The sequence below is a fragment of the Hemiscyllium ocellatum genome, chromosome 4, assembly GCF_020745735.1.
Source record: "Hemiscyllium ocellatum isolate sHemOce1 chromosome 4, sHemOce1.pat.X.cur, whole genome shotgun sequence".
In the NCBI taxonomy this organism is placed as follows: domain Eukaryota; kingdom Metazoa; phylum Chordata; class Chondrichthyes; order Orectolobiformes; family Hemiscylliidae; genus Hemiscyllium; species Hemiscyllium ocellatum.
Genome location: NC_083404.1, coordinates 26,364,134 through 26,389,534, shown reverse-complemented (window position 1 = coordinate 26,389,534; position 25,401 = coordinate 26,364,134). Strand labels below are relative to the sequence as shown.

The 25,401-nt window shown below is 38.4% G+C and overlaps 1 protein-coding gene across 1 annotated transcript in view; it reads left to right on the top strand.

Moving 5' to 3' along the window:
• The window catches only part of eif3hb (eukaryotic translation initiation factor 3, subunit H, b), a 120,208-nt gene that overhangs the window by 42,588 nt on the left and 52,219 nt on the right, over positions 1 to 25,401 (top strand). The window contains exons 3-4 of the mRNA XM_060822825.1: positions 18,300 to 18,467; positions 22,439 to 22,538. Coding sequence (XP_060678808.1) covers positions 18,300 to 18,467; positions 22,439 to 22,538 — 268 coding nt within the window. The remainder of the gene's footprint in view (positions 1 to 18,299; positions 18,468 to 22,438; positions 22,539 to 25,401) is intronic.

Below are 25,401 nucleotides of genomic sequence, written 5' to 3'. Positions count from 1 at the left end.
TACGTTAACCTCAACAAAACAGTTTGTTACCTAACACTTAGATAAATGAAGGAATTATCTTAAATACGCAGTTAAATGCAGCCAACTGTGTAAAGATTCTCTCTTTCGTTGTATCTGTTTTCTATACACGCTTGTCCGCACTTTTGATATTTCAAAAATCTCAAGTAAACACATCATAAAAGCCAAGAAAGTTTTTCTTTTCATTACATCTTCCTTTTAGAGGTGCAGTGACACCATTATAGTTGTGAATTTACCATTATTGGGGTAATTATCCATAATGGTGGAATTAGCCCCCCCCCTTGCATGCACAATGTGGCAGTGACGCTAGCTGACCGCAACAGGTACAGGAAGCATATGTCATTACTGTGCCGGAACGCGACTACCCATGTATCAGTGATATCAGCAGGCTGGGGATGAGGGCCCTTGGATGGTGGGGAATTAGGCTGGGAGTTGATGAAACAGAACTTTCCCTCCATGGTAGTGTTTGTGGAATAAGTTTTGTCAGCCACCATTCTTTCACTGTCCAACCTTCTCCTGCCATCTCATGACCCAGGGACAAGCCTTCCTTTGAGCTGGGCTACTGGTATGCTCCTACCCCTCTTCGCTTCCCCCACCCCTGGCTGCTTTATCTCTTGCCGTCACTGTCAAAGAAGTAGAGATCCTTCACTCATAAGATACATGCCAATGTCATTGAAAGCTGCTGCTTTGGCTGCCTTCCAGCAGATCCCTTTTGAATCTCCCTTATTCTCACTCAGTTTGGGATATGATTCAGGCCATTGAGTCAGAGTGGATTCCTCTTCCTTCAGTTACATAACTTTCAGCAGCGCCATTTCTTCAGATTATGTATGGCTTTTGATTGCTTCCGAATTATGTTTGATCCTCTTTGAGCATGAATAGATTAGATTAGATTATTTACTTCGGCCCAACAAGTCCACACCGACCCGCCAAAGCGCAACCCACCCATACCCCTCCATTTTCCTCTTACCTAAGACTACGGGCAATTCAGCATGACCAGTTCACCTGACCCATACATCTTTGGACTGTGGGAGGAAACCAGAGCACTCAGAGGAAACCCACGGGGAGAACGTGCAAACTCCACACAGCCAGTTGCCTGAGACGGGAATTGAACCCGGGTCTCTGGCGCTGTGAGGCAGCAGTGCTAACCACTGTGCCACCGTGCCGCCCTAAATACTCTTTGTGGTGGTGTTTGCAGTATTCTCAGTCTATAATTATACCATTACTGGTTCACAGCGATGATTTGTGCTATAAATGTAAGCAAACGGTGATAGAAATGTAGACTTAAATACAGAAGTTTGGTTTGGACTCCAGGAGCCTCTTCTGTATGATTCTATGAATGTTCAACTCTAAAGCTGAAACTGAATCAATCACATCAATAACTACCCGTCTTCTACTTCAGCTGAAGCTGAGCACAACTTAATCACGGTTTTAGACTGCGATGACATGGAATGTTACTTTGTTAAGTTGACTAATTGGCCCAAGTCATGTGTTCTTGGTCTTAGAAATTTTTAATTCCTTTTTTCAATCTAACACCAACAGTTGAAATGTGTGTTTGCGATTTTAGCTCTTATCTTTTCTGACATGACTTCAACACCGTAACTTTCATTTGGGATTATGCATTTGAGGAGGCTAGTGATTTTTTAAAAAAATATATAATTGTTTTTCACAACAGCATTTCCAGTTAATTTTATAATGCATTACCTTTTTTTTGTCTCGATTGTTTTTTACATTTGTTGCATTGGTTCCACACCTGATGTCTCAAATGACAAAGAATCCCATTCCTTAACGGTATTTTAACAGATAAACCCAGTTCTGTTTTTTCTAGTGCTTGTAAGGGGATTGCTGAATGCTGATTTAAAGTGAGCAATTTAATTGTTTTCCTTTCTTTACCATTATCCAAGAGATCTGAGGCAAATTGTACCTCCCCTACCAGGGAAGGTAATTCACTTTAGGCAGAAAATCAAATGGACAGCGATTACTGTGGCTCACCTGCTTAATTGGCTAATATATGAGTCACTGTGCTAACCGTTGCATATTCTTATACAGTTTTTGGCATGGGCGGTTTTCTCCCCATGGCCATCAGTCCTCCTGTCATCTCAATTAATAATTTTACCATTTAACGAAACACAAAGAACTGTTGCAAGTCTAAGGAGTGGAGCAAACCCGCTGAAGCACCAGAGTTAAGTGGCAAGGCAATGAGTGTGAAACTTTTAAATTTGAGGCTTTGATGGTCCAGTGACGACGGTAGTTAATTGAGGGCTAATGGCTGAGTTGGGCTTGAGTTACCAGATGCCCCACAGCAATTCACCTAAACTCCTTAAACAGCAGCAATACATGACCTTTACCACCTGCAATAACAAGAGCAACAGATGAACCCCTGTCGGCAAGATCCCTCACATGTCACGCACCAACCTGACTTAGAAGTATATTTTCCTGCTCCTCGGATGCTGCCTGACCTGCTGTGCGTTGCCAGCACCACTCTAATCTAGACTCTGATTTCCAGCATCTGCAGTCCTCACTTTTGTTTAGAAGTATATTGCTGTTTCTACACTGTTGCTGGGTTAAATCCTGAAACTTCGTTCTGAAGTGCAATGTGAGTATACCTATACTCAAGGACTGGAGCAGATCAAGAGCCAGCTCACTACCATCTCACGATAATTAGGGATAGGAAATAAATGTTGGCCCAGCCAGCAGCATCCATTATCCCCAGCAATGAATTAAAAAAATATATTTTGACGACAGGATGGTGCAAACTACCTAAATACAAAATAAAATAATGAGTAAAATAGATTGAAGTAACAGGCCATCACTGGTTTTATTATTTAAAAAAAAGTGTTTATGCATTCAGTTGTGTCTTGCATCAATTTATTGACTTCAAACAATGTTGCTGTAAAATCTGAAACAGATGTTTAATCGGTTTTGCATAAGTGAAAATACTGGTTTTAAAAGATTTACTTGCAGCAAAGAGTGCTCTAGCTAAATGTCAGTTGACTATTTTCCCTTTGTAAAGTCAGATAATGGGCTATTCTTAATGATTCAAGTGTCCGTTTCACTCCTTTGTGAAGATGAGCACTTCTGCATGAGATTTTGGAAATGATCTTGGTTTCCTTGGTAGTAAATTCATATCTGTTTTTTTTATTAAAATTTTGCTTCTGGTGATGTTGCAAATTTTGGTATTTTTGGAGCTTATCTAATACCCGTGGTTACCTGTGATTCTGAATTTATTCACGGTGATGTGAAATAAGTCAGAAGAACTCTAACTCATAGAAACATATGGTTACACTACTAATTTCCCGTGTGTATTGATTTGAGAGACAGGGCTGTAAAAGTCATCCATTTCATATTCTTTTTAAAAACTGCAAGTATCCGAAATCATACAGATATGTAATGTTGCAGCTGTGGTTGAACTAAAATCTCACCCTGAAATGAGCTGATTTATTTTACAGAGCTTTAAGTCTGGTGAGAGTAGACTTGTAAATGTAAGGTTAGAAACCCTAAAATTATCATTATTCAGTCCTAGATCAGTTCATGTGTTTTCACTTAAAATGAGACAGTAACAAACAAAATGCTGAGCTGCCATTGTCTCTGACATTATTTCAAGCTAAAGTTATGTAATTCTGTTCAACTGGGATGTATTTAACCAATGAAGAAAGTGGTCTTGTACAGAAGAATGCCAAATGGAACTGATTGTTTTGTCCTTGGCTGATTAGTTTGATTATAAGGCATAGTAATATTTAAAACAATTAGTAATCATTTTTCCGTTCATTATTGGAATTCTAATTCCTGCTGTTGTAAAGGACTATTTGTTCGGTTTTCTCTCCCGTTCGTTGTATTATAAGCTTCAGTTTGCTTTAGTGAATGTTGACAATATTATTGGACATTGGATCAATGGCATATTGTGTCGTCAGATGTGAACAAATGAATTAGAACAGAAACGGGCCATATGCTGCCCAGAGTCTGGTCTGACTTTCAATAAAATCATAGCTGAATTTGCATTTTGAATTCCACCTTCTCATCTACCCCCAATAATTTTTGATTCCCTTTCTTATGAAGAGTCTTAACCTTAAAAGTACTCAGTGACCTCCTTCTCCCTCCACCACCTGAGGCAGAGTGTTCAAAAGTTGCACAACCTTTGTTTCTCTAGTAAAATTTTGAGCAAAGTTCAAATATTGTACAACAAATAATCAAGGTTTTGTTTCGAGGTAGAAAACTGGATTTTGAAGATTCTGTGTGTGTGTGAGATATATAGCCATTTTATAAGTTAATGTTATTTAACAGTGAATTAACTTTTAAAATTTTTGTGATATCTTTCACTTGTTTGTAAGCTAGACAATACCGAGATAGAGGCAACTACAAAGGTATCTTGAAGCTGCTGTTATTGATTGAAGGACATTATATTATTATGTGAGGAGTATTTTACATTTTTGTTCATCTGGTGCCGTCAGGGAGAGTGGGCTCCTATTTTCAGATTGTTCTATAATGATCTCCTATTTAAAGAATTGCACCAACATATCGCATTCCATTATACAGTGTCAAATAGTGTATGTCAAAAGCACAATTGTTGTGGTTTGGCTTCAGCCTGCTGCTGGTATGTTCCTATTCTTTCCACACAGTGGTAATCTATCTGCGTCCTCCTATGTTTAATATAAGAGAAAATGCAAAGGAAGCTACTAGAAAGAAAAGTATCGCATCTCTCATCTGTTCCTTCAAATAAAAAATATACCTAAAAATTAAAACTGCTGTAGGGGTTCACGCTATGCTTTCATTTAGAAATATGTGGGACATTATTATTCCAGTGCGAGTCAGGCCCTTTCCGGCACATTGATGACCTTTATCAGCTCAGTGTTATGTTTTCGTCCTAATTTGAAAAGCTTCACCAACTTTGTTTCCATAGAGTCAAATAGCATGGAAACAAACCCTTTGACCCAACTCGTCCATGCTGACCAGACTTCCTTTCTGAACTAGTCCCATTTGCCTGCATTTGGTCCTCATGATCTTATAAACCACAATGAGGTCACCCTTCAGCCTCCTACACTGCACAGAATAATGTTCCAACCTATCCAGTCTTTCTTTATAACTCAAACATTCCAATCTTGGTATCATCCTTGTAAATCTTTACCATTCTTTCTGTTTCATGTGGACCATCTCAAACTTCTCCTTTTCCCTTTTGCTAGTAATGAAAACAATCAAGTATTTTTCATTTTAAATTGACTAACTCCTGTAACTGCCTCAACTGTATCTTTTCACAAAATATACTTTGTAAGGACTGCATTCCATTCTCCCACTTCCTCTATCTCTGTCTTGTCTGTGTCAACCTGCAATGTCTTTTTTTTCAAATTCCCTCCCTTTGTTGTTGTTGGTATGCTTGACCATATCCACTTAATTTCTGTACTTTCCCTTGCAAAATCACAGTAGGGATACTCTCTGTCTCACCTTCCACCTCACTAGCTTCAGTGAATCCTTTTCTGTCATTTCTACTGTTTCCAATGCAATGATATTACCAAACACATCTTCCTTTCCCCTTTTTCTGCAATCTGAGGGAACATTCCCTCTATCATGCCATGGTCTATTCCTCAAGTACCACCAGCAACTTTCTGTGTGAAGGTGGAAGATACAACATCCAAGCATTTAACTCTCCTTTCTTCTTTGTCCAAGGCTGCAAACACTATTCGGATGAAGCAATATGAACTTAAATTTCATGTACTGTGATCATGATTATAATATGGTCTCACCTACACTGGGAAGACCAAATGCAGATTGAATGACTGCTTTGTCATCTGAGTTTGACAAGTCTGCTGAGTCCATAAGCTTAATGTATAGCTTCTGGTGTCATGTCATTTTAATTCTTCACCTGGCTTTCATGCTAACATACCAGTTCTTCTCTGTTCTAATGAAGTTCTGTTGAAGTTGAGAAAAAGCACCCCACTATGATTTAAATATTTCAGTCTTTCATGTTTACTAGACTGGTATTTGTGTATAGAATTAAGCAGATTCATCAGAGTTTAATTGTAAATCTATTATTTAGTGCATACACCAGATTCTATCTTTGCCAGAAATGAAGGCAATCAAGTAATCTGCATTTTCACCTACTAACTCCTATAGATCCCTCAACTACTGCTTACACTGCGGAAGACCCCAGTTCTTTTTAAAATCAACCATTTCAGGCATGCTGTTACACATGTGAGAGCAAAGAGGTTTGAACCCAAGTCTTCTGGTGCAGAGGTAGGGTCACTGTCACTGCTCCATTAGAGTTGCCAGGGAGGGGATTGAATTACACTATATTGAATGGACATTTTTAATCAACCTGTTCTGAGGTGAAATTACACCTTTGCAGCATGTGAGAATTCAATCCAGGCCTGTGGCTCAGAAGTAGAAACACTACCACTGCACCACAAGAACCTACCTAGAGTGGATTACACTACTGAAATTTCTTCTCCCCCATACCAAATCATCTGTGATGTTTCTTCAGCTATTAACCTCAACCTGTAAATGAACTGTGTTCTCCTATTGATTTGTTGATGTGCAAAACCTGTTAACTGGAGGGGTTAATTGAAGTACAGAGTATAATGGCAGGGGTCCTCTTGTGCTGCTTTATTCTTTATTTATTCATGGGATGAGGACGTCGCTGGCTAGGCCAGCGTTTATTTCCTATCCCTAATTGCCCAGAGGGTAGTTAAGAGTCAACCACAGTGCTGTGGACCACAGTGCAGTGGATCAGGAGTCACATGTAGGCCAGACCAGGTAAGGATGGCAATTTCCTTCCCTGAAGGACTTTGGTGAACAAGATGGGTTTTTCCAACAATCGACAATGGATTCATGGGCATCATTAGATTCTTAATTCCAGAGGATTAACAGCCCAACAATAATACCACTAGGCCATCGCCTCCCCCACAAGTGCAGTGGTAGAATCTCAACCCCTGGACTGGGAGGCCCGGGTTCAAGTCCCATCTGTTCAGAGGTGTGTAACAACATTTCTGAACAGGTTCATTAGAAAAAAATAGATTAATTTAAAAAAAATCCAGTGAGCATCACAAACTTAGAATCAGCTCTGGAGCTATTCTTGTTTTACTGTAAAAGGGACCTGCATGTCTATCACTCAACATCAAGTTTAGTCATTTTAGATAGCAAAACTCTATTCTCCCCTTGCCTCTCATTATGTTTCTGTTCATTTGCATGTTTTGGGTTTCTCTTATTTTCACTTCCAGAAAGTTACACAACTGCACTAGGCACATCTTGTGTTTCTTTTCCTGTCCCATCACCATTCCCTTTTAACCTTAAAGACGAATTCTGGTTTCATTCAATCTCTCCTGCCTTCCACCGTACCACAGACCGACCTTTTATTCTTTTCGCAAGCAGTTATTGCTCAAAATCTGTTAATTTAAAAAAAAAAGATTTTTTTCAGTTTTGAGGAATGATCATTGACATGAAGATTTTAACCCTGTTTCCCGAAAGATGCAGCCTGGCCTGCTGAGATTTCTGATTTCAGGTTTCCGCCATCCACGGTATTGTGCTTTCCAATCATTTGTGCTTTATTCCCTTTTAACTGTGTGCTTTCCCGGCTATCCTTTCAATTTCTTAATCTTTAGACTCATCTTTTGCTTTTGTGATTCCCTCCACCTTCAGCTCCTGATCTGTAAAATCTTGAATCTATGCATATGCCTCTATGGTGACATTTTGTTCCATTTCTGCATCATCTTTTAGATAGACTTCTGCAACCTTTTGGTCTTCTGACTCTGGTCCCTTGCAAATTCTTCCATTTTCTTTACTTCGCTTTGGTCGACAACTTTTAGCTGATCAGCCCCTGTATACTGAATTCCTTTTCCATCTCCTTCCAACTCAACTTCAAAAATTATTCTGGAATTCATTTTGTTCATCCTAGTCTTCAATTATGTTTCCTAATCACTATCTCGACTTAAATGATTTTTCCTCTTATTACTAGCACTGTTCTTTAATGTGCTTTGGAACTATTATTATTGCAGGTTATTTCTATCTTAATGGATAAGTTTAACCCCCAAAAATGGGTGGATGTTAGTTGGATAGGAAGTGATTTTTCACATGAAAATTATTAATCTAAACCCAAACTGCTTCACATCTGTTTAAGTTTTAAGCAGATTTGGTACGACAGAGTTTAGTGGGGGGGGGGTGGAATATTGAAGTGGTGACATGTGACCAACCTATTCCCAGGGAGTAAGCTCCATATTTAACTTAGACTCCATGCTAATTTTATATGAATATATATTAGGAGCAGAAGTAGTCCATTTAACCCTTCAAGCTTGCTCTACCATTTAATAAGGTTATGGTTGATCTGCTTTTGTTCCAAATTCCACATTTCCAACAACCCTTGGTAACTATAGACTCTACCTCCACCATATTTTGAGGTAGAGATTTCCAAAGCTGTGCAATCCTCACAAAAAGAAACTTTCTCATCTCTGTCCAAAAAGAGTGAATCCCCAGTTCTGGGCTCACTCAAGAGTTAACATTCTTCCCATGTCCACCTTATCAAAACCATTCAAAGTCTCTATAAACTTAAATTACCCTTAAACCTATTGAAATCAAGGGCATACTATCCAAACTTTTCTGAAAAAAGCAACCCATGCATTCCAGGTATGAATGTAGTAAAATTTCTTTGAACCTCCTCCAGTGCACTTACATCCTTCCTTAAATAAGAAGACCATAATTGCACCTAGTGTGTGGTCTTATGAATGCCCTGTAAAATGTCCTTATTTTTATGCTTAGTTCCTCTCATAATAAAGGATAGTTTTCCAATAGTCTTAATCACTTGTTGTGCCTGCATCCTAACTTGTTGTGACTTTGCATGAGAACATTTTGGACTTCAATTCTGCAGTTGACCTCCATCTCAATAATAACTTTTTTTACAACTAAGGAACAACTTCATATTTTCCTAAATTATACTCCAAGATTGTAGACAGATATAGAGGTTGTTATGTTCATGACATTCTTTCTTCCCTATCTTTGTATCACTTGTGAATTTAACCACCATGCCATCATCTCAGTCATTGACTTACATCATAAAAACTTGAGAACCTAACACAATCCTCTGCAGGACCCCACTTGTCATTTGCTGAAACTGAAAAAGACCGATTGTATGCATGCCTTCTGTTTTCTGCCAGCCAGCCAATCCTTAGCCTATGTTCATATATTATTTCCTGCCTCATGAGCTCCTTTTTCACACAACAAACTTTTTATGTGGCACTTTGTCAAATGCATTCCAGAAATCTAAGTAAAAGACACTGGGCTCCTCATTAACCACAGTGCATAATCATAGAATCAGACAACATAGAAACATATCTTTCAGTTCAACCCACCTACTGACCAGACATCCCAATCTGACTGAGTTCTGTCTGCCAGCATTTGACCCATATTGCTCTAAACCATTCCTATACATAACGCCCATCCAGATACCTTTTAAATGTTGTAATTGCACCTGGCTCCACCACTTCCTTCCATACATGCAGCACTCACTGCTTGAAAACCTTACCCTCATGTCCTTTTTAAATCTTTCCTCTCTCACCTTAAACCTATATCTTCTAAATTTGGACTCCACTACCCTAGGAAAAAGACCATGTCTATTTACCTTATCCAAGCCCCTCATGATTATAGAATGAGGTCACTCCTCAGCGTCTGATGCTCCAGGGAGAAAGATCTCAATCTATTCAGCCTCTCTATATAACTCAAACTCATCAGTCCTGGCAACATTCTTGTAAATCTTTCCTGCACCCTCAGGTTTAACAACATCCTCCCTATAGAAGGCAACTGGAATTGAATGCACTATTCTAAAATTAGCCTGACCAATGTCCTGTACAGCCGCAGTATGACGTCCCAACTTCTATGCTCAATGTTCTGACCAATGAAGGTAAGCGTGCCAAGCACCTCCTTCACCACCCTAATTACCTGCAACTCCACTTTCAAGGGACAATGCACCCTCTACACTAGGGCTGTTTGTTTGGCAAGACTCCCCAAGGCATTTCCATTGACTTTGAGTCCTGCCCTGGTTTGCCTTACCAAAATTCACCACCTCACATTTATCTAAATTAAACTGCATCTGTTATTCCACGGCCCATCTGTTCAAGGTCCCATCTTCAGTGTCCCCTACACCTATTTTCATGACACCTGCAAACTTACTAACCATGTCTCCTATATTCACATCTAAATCATCTTTATAAATGAAAAAAAGCAATTGACCCAGCATTGATTCTTGTGGCACACTGCTGGTCACAGGCCTCCAGTCTTAAAAGCAGCTCTCCACTTTGACCCTTTGTCTCCTACCTTTAAGCCAATTATGTATCCAATTAGCTAGCTCTCCCAGATCCCATGTGATCTAACCTTGCTAGCCAGTTTACTATGTGGAACCTTTTCAAATGCTTGTGGAGGTCCATATAGACAATGTCTGTATTCATCAATCTTTGTCACCTCTTCAAAAACTCAATCAAGTTAGTGAGACATGATTTCCAACTCACAAAGCTAATCAGTCATTGGCTTTCCAAATGTATGTAAATGCTGTCCTTCAGAATCCCCACCGACAACCTACCAACCATTGACGCAAGGCTCACTGGTCTGTAGTACCCTGACTTATTCTTTCTTAAAGAATGGCATCACATTAGCCAACCTCCAGTCTTCCAGCACCTGCCCTATAACTGTCAATGATACAAGTATCTCAGTAAAGGGCCTCAGCAATCTCCTCCCTAGCTTCCCACAAAATTCTAGGAAGTACTTCATCAGGTCCTGGAGATTTGTCTACCTTTATGCATCATTCTGACTCTTCCTGATTACAGGAAGTTTTTTCCCAGGTGCCCAGTTATAACATCATCGATTCTGATGTCTTTCTCGTTACACATGACAAGATAACTGGCATATAATTTTCTGTTTTTCTGCTTCCCTCCTTTCTTTCTTTCAGTTTTAACATTGCAATCTTAACCAAAGCTCATATTTCTTTATTGGGCAGGAAGTGCTCATAATGGTTCCCTTGTTACAATGTCGTGCACCTCTGGATCCACGTTTTGCTTATTTACTTTGACCACAATTTTGGCTTGAACTATTATCCCTTTGGTTATTTAATTGCTTCTACCTTCTGCTCCTTCAAATGCCTTCTCTTTTGTTCATTAAGATACATAATGTCACTAATATTCACTAGGGTTAATTCATTGATAGACTGAACATTTATTTCAGTCTGTGCTACAACAAGCTTTGACCCTATTCAGCTTTGTTCAGCCAAGTTTGCGAAGTGGGGAGGCATGAAATATTTGTTTAATCCAATGCTCGTGAAGTGACTTATTATCACCAATGCTGTACTATCAACTGTACCAGCTGTGTCAAATGGTTTTCCAGCGCCCACTATTCACTGGATTAATACATTCCGATTTGACCTAAGGTATTGCAGTTTTCTTTCTTAAAACACACATTCTGAAATTTGACATGGCTTCAGTCCTGACTGCTGTATTTGAGAGTGTGTACCTGGCTGACAATGTGAGTTGCTAACAGTGTCTCTTTTTTTCACAAACTCACTCTTGCACCTGCTGTCTATCTCTTGCCCTTTTGGATGTTCTCTGACCTGCTGAACGTTTCCAGCATTTTTGTTTTAATTTAGAGTCATAGAGACATAGAGATGTACAGCATGGAAACAGACCCTTCTGTCCAACCCGTCCATGCCGACCAGATATCCCAACCCAATCTAGTCCCACCTGCCAGCACCCGGCCCATATCCCTCCAAACCCTTCCTATTCATATACCCATCCAAATGCCTTGTAAATGTTGCAATTGTACCAGCCTCCATCACATCCTCTGGCAGCTCGTTCCATACACGTACACGCTCTGTGTGAAAACGTTGCCCCTTGGGTCTCTTTTATATCCTTCCCCTCTCACCCTAAACCTATGCCCTCTAGTTCTGGACTCCCTGACTCCAGAGAAAAGACTTTGCCTGTTTACCCTATCCATGCCCCTCATAATTTTGTAAACCTCTATAAGGTCACCTCTCAGCCTCCAATGCTCCAGGGAAACCAGCCCCAGCCTGTTCAGCTTCTCCCTGTAGCTCAGATCCTCCAACATCCTTGCAAATCTTTTCTGAACCCTTTCAAATTTCACAACATCATTCTGGTAGGAAGGAGACCAGAACTGCATGCAATATTCTAGCAGTGGCCTAACCAATGCCGTGTACAGCCGCAACATGACCTCCCAACTCCTGTACTCAATACTCTGACCAATAAACGAAAACATACCAAACGGCTTCTTCACTATCCTATCTACCTGCGACTCCACTTTCAAGGAGCTATGAATCTGCATTCCAAGGTCTCTTTGTTCAGCAACATTCCCTAGGACCTTACCATGGCATGTACGAGTCCTGCTAAGATTTGCTTTCCCAAAATGCAGCACATCGCATTTATCTGAATGAAACTCCATCTGCCACTTCTCAGTCCATTGGCCCATCTGGTCCAGATTCTGTTGTAATCTGAGGTAACCTTCTTCGCTGTCCACTACACCTCCAATTTTGGTGTCATCTGCAAACTTATTAACTGTACCTCTTATGCTCGCATCCAAATCATTTATACAAATGACAAAAAAAGTAGAGGGCCCAGCACTGATCCTTGTGGCACTCCACTGGTCACAGGCCTCCAGTCTGAAAAACAACCCTTCACTACCACCCTCTGTCTTCTACCTTTCAGTGATAAAGGGGAGCTCCACTTCTTCACTGGTTGTTTTTTAATGTCAGGAGAGATTAAATGGAAGTCTTATCTATAATCTTAAACACAATTACAAAAAACAGACTTAAGTTTTTAGACCTTCCCTTTAATTAAACTGCTTTTTTTCTGACTTCACAAATGGAGTTAAACCTGTATCTCAGAGATGATCTTGCAACTTTTTTTGAACTGCATTAAAATGCCTGATTGCAAGCATAATGAATTGTAGTTATTTTCTAACTAACCTGTTCAGAGATGTTGCTACATACCTCTGGAGTAGATAGGACTTGAATCAGACCTTCTGGCCTTAGGTGAGCATACTACTTGGGTACCACAAGTGCTGCTCATAATGATAAAAATCACACAACACCAGATTATAGTCCAACAGGTTTAATTGGAAGCACTAGCTGTCGGAGCGACGCTCCTTCATCAGGTGGTTATGACAAAGCTAGTGCTTCCAGTTAAACCTGTTGGACTATAACCTGGTGTTGTGTGATTTTTAACTTCGTACACACCAGTCCAACACCAGCATCTCTAAATCATGACTATCCTTATGATGAGTTAGATAGTTAACTTTATTCAGTATGCACCTATTACTGTTTCCCAGCAGCACAAAAGCATACGTAAATCTTGAAGTTTGAAGCATGTACTCGCATTTTCACAAGTTTGAAAACAAAATGAAAATTAAGAATTATCTAATTTTGTGAGAGTGTTCTTTTCTTGTTGAATTCATTGACTGTGAGAAGCAGTTAATCCTTTTCTTAAACTGATGAAGATATTTGATTTCATGTTTTTGATTTTAGCATTGAAAATGTCGTAAGGCTGCAGTTGCCTGAAACGATTGAAATGTTAATGCATTTCAGTAGTACTTGCCAACTGCAATAGACTGTTTAAAGTATTTTAATAAGCATGACTGTCTCCTGGCATAACACAAGCAACAGAGAAAACTGAGTTTTTATTTCTTTGAAAAGTTATTATAATTTTGTCCATTGAGTTTCATTGAATTTAACTTCCAGGCATGTGAATTTTAATCTGTCAGCTCTTCACCCCAAGAAAACATCCAAAACTTCAGTAAAATCTGAAAAACATTTTTGCAGTTATTTTACTTCCTCGTTTATGGATGGTTCATCTAGCTGCTGAAAGGTTATTGAAATCAGCCAAAACGATTCATCACTGACTCCAACTCTGGCACAAAGCTTAATGAGCACATGAAATTTTTGATTTTGTCCACATTTATCTGTAGAGAAACACCCTTCAGCTATCCATTTTTGGTGTGAATCTATTGTATACATTATAAGGACATGTACTGTAAGGATGCTATGTGAGATGACTACAGGTGTGGTTGTTGTCGTGACAGTTTGAGATAATGAATTCAGAGTATTACTCAAGTCCATTGCTGCATTGGAGTATTGGCTCAAGAGAGTTTAATTTTAATAATGTATTAGTTTACCCTGCAGCATTTTGGCATCTGTAGTCTAAATGAGATTAGTGAAACCATGTGATTGGTTTTCTTCCCTGTGGGAAGTGGCTAGCACCTCCTTCTTGGCATACCATAATTAGTAACTTACCATTTGGGAGATTGCAGATATGATGCCACGTCTTATCACTTTGCTATATGACTACATCATGTTGCTAATGAGCTTCTGCATTTTCTAAATTGTAGCTATAATGGTGCTTTGTCAGCAGTCTTGGCCAGAGTTTTGGAAACTGTGTTGTTCTTTGCAATACTGAAGAACTGGAAAATGGAACTTGACCCATAGGAGCAAAAGCTGCTGCAGCTTTCTTCTGGCTTTTCTCGTCAATTTCCTTTACTCGGTTCCTGATTGCTTTTCCCTTTCTTCACTACTGTTGCTATGTACCAAGCTATTCTGTCTAACTTTCCCATTGCAGCTCGAAGGTTTCAGTCTTGTGTGCTGCCAAGTTATAAAATGAAGGGTTGGGGGTGAGAATTGTAGTCTAAAGGTCGAGTGAGATGACTTAGCACACACACTACTTAACACAACGAAACGGTCGCAAATTGATTCAGTTTAACAAGTTATTTTTATGAAGTTGCAACTGAGTATAAAACTGAATAATTTGATTAGCAGCACAGAGTTGCACATTTGGGAAGTGGAAATTGTTGTTCAGAAATTAAAGAGCATCAATTAATATAATACCTGTTCTGGGGAATCAGTATTATATCAGTGCAGGTGACATTATAATAACTCTGGAAAAAAATAATGACAGCCCCTTGATTGACATTCTTACCTAAGTGTAGCAGCTTAAACCTTCTGTTGGTAACATGGCATTCTGTCCTGTCCTGCAACATTTGGATTCTAACCATGAAATCAATGAAGGTCGCCATTAATAATTATTAAGAGGAATAAAAATTATTGATAAGCTTTATCTATTATTTAATAATATTGCTTTCAGGTGGAAAGTAGTTGTCCATTTCAATGAACAGTTTTACTTGCTGGAAGGAACAAGTTTTAAAATTTTACCTATCAAAATTTAAATGAAACCCTTTACATGTAATCTTTATTGGTTACACACGATGTGCATTCTGCCAATTACAGTTGAAAAAAATAATTGACATAACACCTATAGGAATTTTGATTCGTATTATTGTTTGGTGGATATAGTTTGAGACTGAGTCTTTATTTAATTAAACAGTAATTGAGAAGTGATTGCTGAGAATATTTGCGCGTAACTTTTTTTCCAATCAAGATGAACAAGCAGTGCTAACTGATTTCTGTAACTTCTGATATCTTGAATTCTGTAACTTTCTTTTAGGGAAAACCTGATGGTTGCATAATCATAGTTTTCAGATTTATAGAATTACGTATGTTGTTTAAAAATTCTTTCATGGGATGGGTTGTTGGAAGGTAGGCTAGTTGTGTTGTGGAGGTTTTAAACTAGCTTGTTGGGGGAATGGGATGCCAAGGGTGAATTTGGATAGATTAAAAGCGAAGGTAGTCCTTGGAATGTAGAAAAGCTGTAGCAGAGTGGAAAGCAGCAGAAACAAATCCGAGCTTCAAATTGCACAATCGTGTAAAAAGGTGGAATTGAAAACAGTCTACCTGAATGCAGCATTCACAGCAGCATAAATGAGTTAATAGTGGTAGTAGAATGAAATGGTTATTGTTTAATTGCCATTGTGGAGACCTTGCTGAAGGGTGATCAAGTCTTGGTAGGTGAATGTTAAAGAATAGTCGAACTTCAAGAGGGATGAAAGGTGGTGTGTTAGGGGTGACATTGATTGACAGGATCAGTGAGGGAAGAACAAAATGTAGAATCTCGAGTGAAATGAAGGTCAGTAAACATAAACAGTAGTGGTTTACATACCATGGAACAGTTTTGGTATTGTAGGGTATACATGGTAATCATCAAGAAATTAGAGATGCATGGAGGAAAGCGAATGTATCATCATGGGTGACTTTCATCGACATGTACACTGGGCAAATATAACGAGCATCAAGGCTGTGGAAGAAAAACTCTTGGAATTTGTTTGAAATGGTCTTCTGGAGCAATAAATTGAGGAACCATCAAGGGCATAGGCCATTGTAAATCTAGTATTATAGAATGACTAAGAGCTTATGATGGTGAGGCAATGGCGTAGTGGTAATGACATTGGACTAGTAATCCAGAGCCTAGGCTAATGTTCTGGGAACATGGATTTGCATCGCAGTATGGCAGACTGTTAAATTTGAAATCCACACATTCTGGAATTAGACGTTAATCTAATTGCTATCCCTGTCATTTGTTGCTGAAAACATTTGGCTCATTGATAACCTTTCTGGAAAAATGTCTGCCATTACCTGAACTGGCGTACATGTAACTCAAGTTCCACGACAGTGTAGTTGACTCTTAACTGCCCTCTGAGCAATTAGGGATGGGCAATAAATGCTGTACTAACCAGTGACAACCTCATCTCATCATTGGATAATTTTTAAAAATCGTGTTTGATAAGGAGCTTTAGGGAATAGTGACCATAGTATGATTGAATTTTCAAGTAGTCCAAACGTAGCATCTTAAAAATAAACCTGGGCAATTTTGAAGGTATGAAGAAGAAGTTGCATATAGTGGATTAGAAAAATAAATTAAAAAGTTTGGCAGTAGATAGGCCATGGCTAGCATTTTTTAAAAAACTGCTTGGTTTTCAAAAGGCAAAAATATTCTACAGGAAAAGCAGAGAGCCATGTCTAAATTTAAACTAAAGATAGTATTTGATCAAGTGCTGGCTGGAGAGATAGTGGATACATTGGTGATCATACTTGCAAAATTCAATGAATTCGAAAGCAGTACCTGAAGATGGGGAGGTTGCAAATGTAACCCACTGTTTAAGAAAAGAGGGTACATTAAAACAGAGAATATACAGATCTGTTAGCCTGATGTTAGTAGTCAGGAAATTATTAGCATCTATTATATAGGATGTGATTAGAGGATACTTAGAAAATAATTGTCTGATTGGATAGAATCCAAATGGATTTATGAAGGTGAAATCATTGTTTGGACACCTGGTAGAATGTTTTGAGGATGTTACGAGTCTCCAACATAATCATTTATCAAAGTGAAATGAAGGGAAACAACTTCACTTGGAGGGTGGTGGATCTTTAGAATTCTGTATCTAAGGAGGCTGTGGGATTTCATTCATTAAGTTCAAGATATATTTATAGATTTATTGATGATAGTAAGGAACATGGGAATAGTGCATGGATATGATTAGTCATTATCTAGAATGATGAAACAGGTTCAAGAACTGAATGGCCAAGTCCTGCTGTTGTGTGGGGTCTGCACCATCCCTAATAGATCTTGAGAAGCGTTAAATGCTCTGGTTATTTGGGATAGTGATATACCCATTTGGCATGTTTCTGGTTTGAGGAAGCAACCGATTGGAGATTTAAGTATTAGTCAAATTTGATGGTCAACTTTTGAGTCATCAGCCTTGTGGACTTTTAATGTCTGGGATGTGGCTGGCCATTTTTTATTTTGGTAATGGGCATTTTAGACTTCCTGTAAACAGTATTTTAAAAGAAAATGAGTTAAAATTATATCTCTTTTCTGGTCTGTACCCCAAATACACAAAGTAAGTTGGGCATTTGTGAATGCCCTCTGCTATCTTGAGTGGGGATCATTATTAAAAAAATGTGTGTGGGTGTTACAGATTGATTATTAAAATTCTCGTCAAGTTAAAGCACATGTAACTAAATTATACTATTGCTTGCTGCCTGTTTGCCACTATCTGTAATAGTTTCCAATAATCCAGACTAGCAATTCTAAGATTATAGTTGGAATAAGTTATTGTTTCCTCAGTTTTTTCAGACTTGCAAAGGTTTGTACGCAAAAGCATAATAATGTGCTTGAATGTTAAATCCCTGACCAGAGGTAGATCAAACTATGAGATAATTGTCAAGTGGTGCCCATAGATTTTACATCAAATATATGCAGCAGTACTCCCTTCTGCAGAGTTAATAGTTAAGAACCGTGCTTAGTGTTTTGTGTAATATCATTTATGGGCAGAGTCTGACCATAAAATATTACAGCAGTGTAAATCTGATTATAATTCTGCTTAAAATTGAAAAAATGGTTTCTTTTTGTTTTGTTTTACAGTTCAATACCAAATGGAAATGATGAGAAGCTTGCGTCATGTTAACATAGACCACCTCCATGTTGGCTGGTACCAGTCCACTTACTATGGCTCTTTCGTCAGCCGAGCTCTGTTGGACTCCCAGTTTAGTTACCAACACGCAATTGAAGAGTCTGTGGTCCTCATCTATGGTCAGTGACGTTTTCCTATTCATTTCTTCTTCACTGTTTACCTGGCAGTGCTGCCTGGCAGTCCCTCTCAGTAAATACCAGCCCAGTGTCTGCCTCAGCCCCAGCAGCAGCTCAGTCTAGACAGGGTTTCCTTCTTTCTGTTTATTTTTCTTGCTATCAGAGCCCTGATGTGTACATTCTGGAATGCTGAAGTTGCTGCTTCAATTTTTTTTCATTCCTCTTCCCCCTTGTTGATGGCGGGTGGAACAGGACCAGATGTCTAACAAAAACTGATTGCTTGAGTCTGGCTCAGTACGTGACCTTACAGTTATGACACATTTTGCCAGATTGCGCCTTTGACAGGCGCTCACAAAACGTAGACTGTTCTTAGCACAAAGATTTTCTTTTTTCTGCCCATTTAGTGGCGTTTCCTTTACTCACTAAACCAGATGTTCTGTGCAGTATCATAGCTGTAGGTAAAACATCTTTATTGCCTTCCCCAAGCTCACTGTTTGCCATAGCTGGCAGGCTGTTACAAAGTTTCCAACCGAGAAGTAAATGTTACATCCTGAATATCTGTCAGAAAAAATACTAATGAGCACGATTAATCTTTGGGTAACACAAAAATTGTTTCAGTATGTTAACAATCGGATTACAGTTGAAAAGCTGTTAAAATATACTTTATTCATTGGAATTTTTTTAACATTTCCTCCTGAATTTTCCAATTTTATCAAATTTTTAGTTCTGTATAATGATGTGTAGGAATTTGTTTTGTTTCTGTTCAGTTTTCCATTTATTTGAAAATACTTAGTATGTTATTTCAAGCTTGGCAAATATAATTAATATGGAAATAAAACCCATGTACCTTGAAGATGGTGCTGTTGAAATATGACTAAACCCAAATCTTCTTTCAGAAGAAAACTGCATCAGTTTCATCTCTTCAAGCACGAAACTGAAATTACGTTAAGTAACTTGATTTCACTGTATGCTTTTTGATTTACAATATTCAGTTCTTGCATCTGGGTTGAAACTACTCTTTGTATGAAATCTACCCAATGCACTTAATAAGTCCGTGCAGTTTGCCAGACAAGAATAGGAGCACCAATTTTCCACACCATGCATTTTATGAGTAAATAGCAAGCTAAGGAAACTGGAGTTACCACAAATTTCTCTTCAATAACTCCCTGTAGGTTGTCTGTCCATGCTTCCTATTCAGAGAATGTAGCTTAAAACTAATTGGACAGAGGCCAGATTTGTCACTTATGGAGTCCTAGAGGTGTACAGCACGGAAATTCCAAGACATTTGTAGATAATATGTTCCCTTTGAATGTTTACTGGTGCTAGATACTTTTTCCCCCACATTTTCTGGACACTATGTCATCGTTAAACATTCCCAGGTCTGTCTGACTTGACTGACCAGGAATGTAAAATATAACCCCTGGATATTGGTATTCTATCAAAACAACTTATTCCATCAGTACAAGAGCTGATATTTAGACAAAGTTTAGTTTTCCCAACAAGTGTACAAAGATTACTGCAATGAGATATAGGATCCTTATATGCAGCATTTTTATTAATTCATAAATTTGAGAGTGTAGTTATTGCCCTTGATAAAGTGATCATTAGTCTTGAATCATTGCAGCTCATCTGATCGTCTCATAGTGCTGATTATATGGAGTGGGGGAGGGGTGTTCCAGGATTTGGGCTCAAGAACAATGAAGAAATGGTGATATATTTCTGCGTGAGGATTGTGTATACCTGGGAAGAAAATGCAGAACTACTGATGTGACAATGTGACGGTTGCCTTTTGTAAAAATAGGTTTTGGCAGTGATGTTGATTGAAGGAGTTTTGGCAAGATGCTACATCATCTAGATTTTGCACTCCAGATGTACTGGTGATGAAGTAAATGAATATTTAAGTCATGATTGGATGCCAGTCATCTTGTCTATTGTTGTATATTTTACTCATCAGACATGTGGACAGTATTCTATCATGCACTGATGTGTTAATTGATATTTATTCCTTAGTTTCACCAACACACATTATCAAGTTGTTGTTTGTGAAATCTTACTGAATGAAAAATAGCCTTGTGCCTTTTGTTAACAGAACTTCATTGACTGTTAAGTATTTTGGGATGTGTTGAGGTTGGAGAGCCACTGCATAAGTGCATCTTCCCTTGTCGAATATGGGCAAGTTTTGTCAAGTCAATGTTAGCTGGTCCAATTAAATTTCAGGTTAACGGTTTGAATTAATATTGTAGGCAGTTCACTGCTAGATGTCATAAGGAACTTGTTCATTCTCTCATTGGAGATGGTCATTGTTTGTCATGCACATTGCTTGCCACTTATCAGTCAAGTCCGACTCTTGTCCTGATCTTTATGCATTTGGGCATAATTTTATTTTGTGATTTAAGAGATGAATGACATTGTGCAATTTCCAGTTGTCTGCAGACATCCTAACTTCTGGGCTGGGCTTAGGACACTGATGTGAAAAATACTTGTCGTGTTATTCCTGGTCTTAGACTGAAACAATTGATCTGCAGCAACCACAATAATCTTCCTTTGAGCAAGAGGTAACTCCATCGAGTGGAGTACTTTGCCATGATTTTTATTTGCTTCAATTTTTTATTAGCCTTCTTGATGCCACACTGTATTAAACATTGCCACGATGTCAAGGACAGTTACTGTCACCTCAACTTCTGTTCATCTCTTTTGTCCATATTTACACGACAGCCCAGGCAAAACCCAAACTGAACATCAGTGAGCAGGTTATTGGTAAATAAGTGCCACTTAATAGTTATTGTCAGAGATCCTCTTCTCTAAATTTACTGATGATTGAGTGTACATTGATGGGGCGGTGATTGACTGTTGGATTTGACCTAGATTTTTGTGAACTGGATACATTTGGGTAATTTTCTACTTTAGCTGATTGATGCAAGAGTTTCAGTACCTGTGTGGCTTGGTCAGAGATGCAACTCATTCTGAAGTTTTTAACACAGCAACCAGCTTGTTACAAGGCCAGTAAACTTTGCTGTTCACAGCACAGTCTTTCTTGATGTCATATGGAGTCACTGAAAATGGCTAAAGACCAGGTTTTTGTGAGGCTCAAAAAGACTAAGTTAGATCATCCATTTAACACATCAAACTGAAAATGGCAACAAACACTTCAGTCTTGTCTTTAGGACCACTTTGCTGAACGCCATCGTTATTGAGGTGATAGTCCTGAAAAAGTTAATGTTGAAGACAGCATTAAGCTCCACCCAATGTGTATAGCAAAGCAGAACGTCTTAGGATCTTGTAAGTTGAAATCTTCATAACAGTTCAAACATCTTAATATAATTTTCCCTGATTACTGTTATGCAATAGGTGATGTATAGTTTAAAACAAGATCCTCCTCTCGTAAAGACTGCAGCGATTAAGATGCTAGTGATTTTTCTCAAGGCTGTATTCCAAACAAGGCCTTTGACTTAGTCAAGGAAAGAGGATGGTGACAACTAACTACCTCAACACAAAGTTTGATTGACCTGAGAATACTGTCAGCGAACGCTTCCATTAAATTGCGATTATGCTCCTAACTATTGTTTTGAATAGATGCATCTCTAATAGTTTGGTGAGGAAAGGTTTTTCACCCTCTGTTGATGTTCTCACTGCTTGCTTTCAAGGTTTTTCTCTTAGTTTCTTCCTATTGTAAGATGACAGACCTAAAACTTCAAAGTTGCACCTGTTTCCACAGATGCAGCCTATCCTGACTATTTTCTGACCATAATTTTGCCTCTTCATTATGAGGCAAGGTTATCCCATGTCTTATTTCATTGTGTCTTTGTTTGTCAGTTATCCTCTAACTGGAGAAGTCTAATAGTGGAGCAGTCAATATGACTGACACCACAGTCTTAACTTTTTATGTTATACTGACATGATATCATTTGAATGATTTTTCTAATAAATGTATGCAGTTTTATTAATAAACTTCTTTTCTGTCCTTTATATTTCAGATCCCCTTAAAACTGCACAAGGCTCCCTTTCACTGAAGGCATACAGGTTGACTCCAAAATTAATGGAAGTTTGTAAGGAGAAAGATTTCACACCTGAAGGGTAAGTTTGTCCACAGAGAATAATTAAAGAAAAAGCTTAAATAAAGTGAAAATACCGCGGATACTGGAAATCTGGAATAAAATGAGAAAATGTGAGAGAAACTCAGTACGTCCGGCAGCATCTGTAGAGAGAGAAATAGAATTTTCTCCAGCACTTTTTCATTTTATTGAACAAAAGTGCCTGACCCAAAAATTTAGCACTCATTTTAAAATCTATTTATTTGTCTATTCTGGAAGAACCCTATTAAAGACCATAAGACCTTAAGCAGGAAAGCAGTGGGCCGTTTGGCCCCTTGAGACTGTTCTGCTATTCAATAGGATCATGACTGATCCAGCATTCTTCATGTCCACTTTTCTGTCCTTTCCTGGTAACCCATGATTCTGCTACTGATCAATAATCAATCTATATCAGCCTTAAATATGCATAAGGACTCTACCCCTGTTCCTTTCTTTGGCAAGGAGTTCTGAAAACACAAAACTCTCCTCTAAGAGAAGAAACTCCCCCTCATCTTAGTCTTAAATTGGCATTCCTTTATTCTGAGACTATGGTCTTCTGCTTTTGGACTCTCCCATGAATGTAAATATCCTCTCGGCATTTATCCTGTGAAGCTCCTTAAGAATCCTACCTATTTCAGTGAGATCACCTCTCATTACTCTAAACTCCAGTAAGTAGTGTGCCAACTCATTCAGCTTTGCTGAATGCCATTAAGACAATCCTGCCATATCAGGAGTCATTCTAGGGAACCTTCTTTGAACTGCTTCCAATGAATGGTACTTTTCTTAAGTAAGTGAACCTAAACTGCTCACAGTACTGCAAATGTGGCCTCAGCTGCACCTTGTACAGTTGAAGTAAAGCTTCCCTACTCTTGTATATTCCAACTCTTTTGAGATAAGGGTCAACATTCCATTAGCCTTCCTCATTACCTGCTACACCTGTGTGCTAGCTTTCTGTGTTGCGTGCATAAGGTCATTTGTGCTGCAGTTTTCTGCAGTTTTCTTTTCATTTAAGTAACTGTTCTTTTGTTCTCCCTTCCAAAATGAACAAGTTCCACATTTTCCCACATTATACTCCATTTGCCAACTTTTTTCCCACTTATTTAACCGATCAATATCAATGGTATTAATCTGCCTTTGGCCCCATTCGTTTGACTGATCCTCCTACTTTAGTGATAGTGATGGTACACAATTCCTCCCCACTATTATTTAGTGTTAATTAAATGTCCAAAGTGTCTCCTACTTTAAAGATTGATACAAATATTCTGTTTAACTCCTCTGCCATTTCCTCATTCACCAAAACCGTCTTCAGATTCATTTGCTAAGGGGCCTCTGTTCTCTTTGACCCCTTTCTTCCGCTTCCTATATTTAAAAAAGCTTTTTTGTCAGTTTGTATATTCATTGCTAGTTTGCCTTCATAGTTTATGTCCTCTGTCTTTATTATCATTTTGGTCCTCCCTTGTTGGACTGTAAATTTATCCCAGTCTTTGGGGCTGTTAGATAACATGTAACTTAATTTAGAAAGTGCATCCAGAATTACTTTGTGATTTAATATAACTTGCTTATATGGACTATCTGACAAGTGAATTTATGAGTCATGAGAAACATGTCTCATTGCCTTGAAATCTATGATCTCACTGAATGTGTGTGAAGTAGTTTTGTTGCCTGTTTTCTTCATTACAGTTTGCGTTACTTTTACTTTCTTTCACAAACCAAAACCACCTCTCCTAGCATCAGCTCATAAACTTGTAACACGTAAAGCTCTAATTTTCTGTTTTCCACACGTTCCAAACTAAAATACTGTGTTACATCCAAATAAGTAAGTGTTCATTGTAGTAACTGCAGTCAGTCTCCTCAAACATTCAGGTAGTCCCGATTTTGGAGGAGTGACCATGGTATAGTGCTAATGTCTATGGGGTAGTCATACGAGGCAAAGGCTAAAGCTGTGGTGGTATGCGTTCAAATCCCATCACAGGTGATGAAATTTTAAATTTAATAAATAACTCTGCTTGTCAAAGTAGTCTTCAGTTATGATGACAGCTATAATCAATTTTTGTAAAATCCTGTCTGGTCCATAAAGTCATTTGGTGAAAGAAATCTGCCATCCTTAACAGGTCTGGAACTCTAGACCCAGCAAAGTGGTTGACTCTTAATTCCTCTGAAATGGCCCATTAAGTGACTTAGTTCAAGGGCAGTTAGAAATGGATAACGAATGTTGGCTTTGCTAGCAATGCACACATCTCCTGAAAAGAACAGAACAAAATGGTTGTTGACTAATTTAACATTCATTGCAAACTGCTGAAATGTAGCTGCATTCTATTTAAGGTTGAGTACCAAAACCACTTATTGCATTGAAAAATTACCCACAGTTCAAATAGTATGCTTTAATTTCCATTTGTTTCTATATGATACCTATGCTGCCATTCTACCATAAATGTGACAACTAAATCTGGACTACCACTTGTGACACACTAATTTTATGCATTAAATTCTCAGTAGTTTCTCACAGTCAACAGTACAGCAATTATTTCATCTGATAATGCAGCTGATCTATAGAGAATATCTGATGAAGAGTCACCAGACTCAAAACAATAATCTGTTTGCTCCCCACAGATGCTACTAGACCAGCTGAGTTTTACCAGCAATTTCTGTTTAGTTTCAGATCTCCTACCTTTGCAGTTCCTCGTTTTGTTTCTGTATCCACTAGATTTGGAACATGCTTTTATATATGATTTGAGATATATCAAAATATAGATTCAAATTTTATTCTGTTCAGCACATGGCATTTGCAAATTAGTGAACAACTTCTAATGCTCATAATTTATGCTGTTTTTACAAAATTATTCCTGCTGTAACATTTGATATTTCAA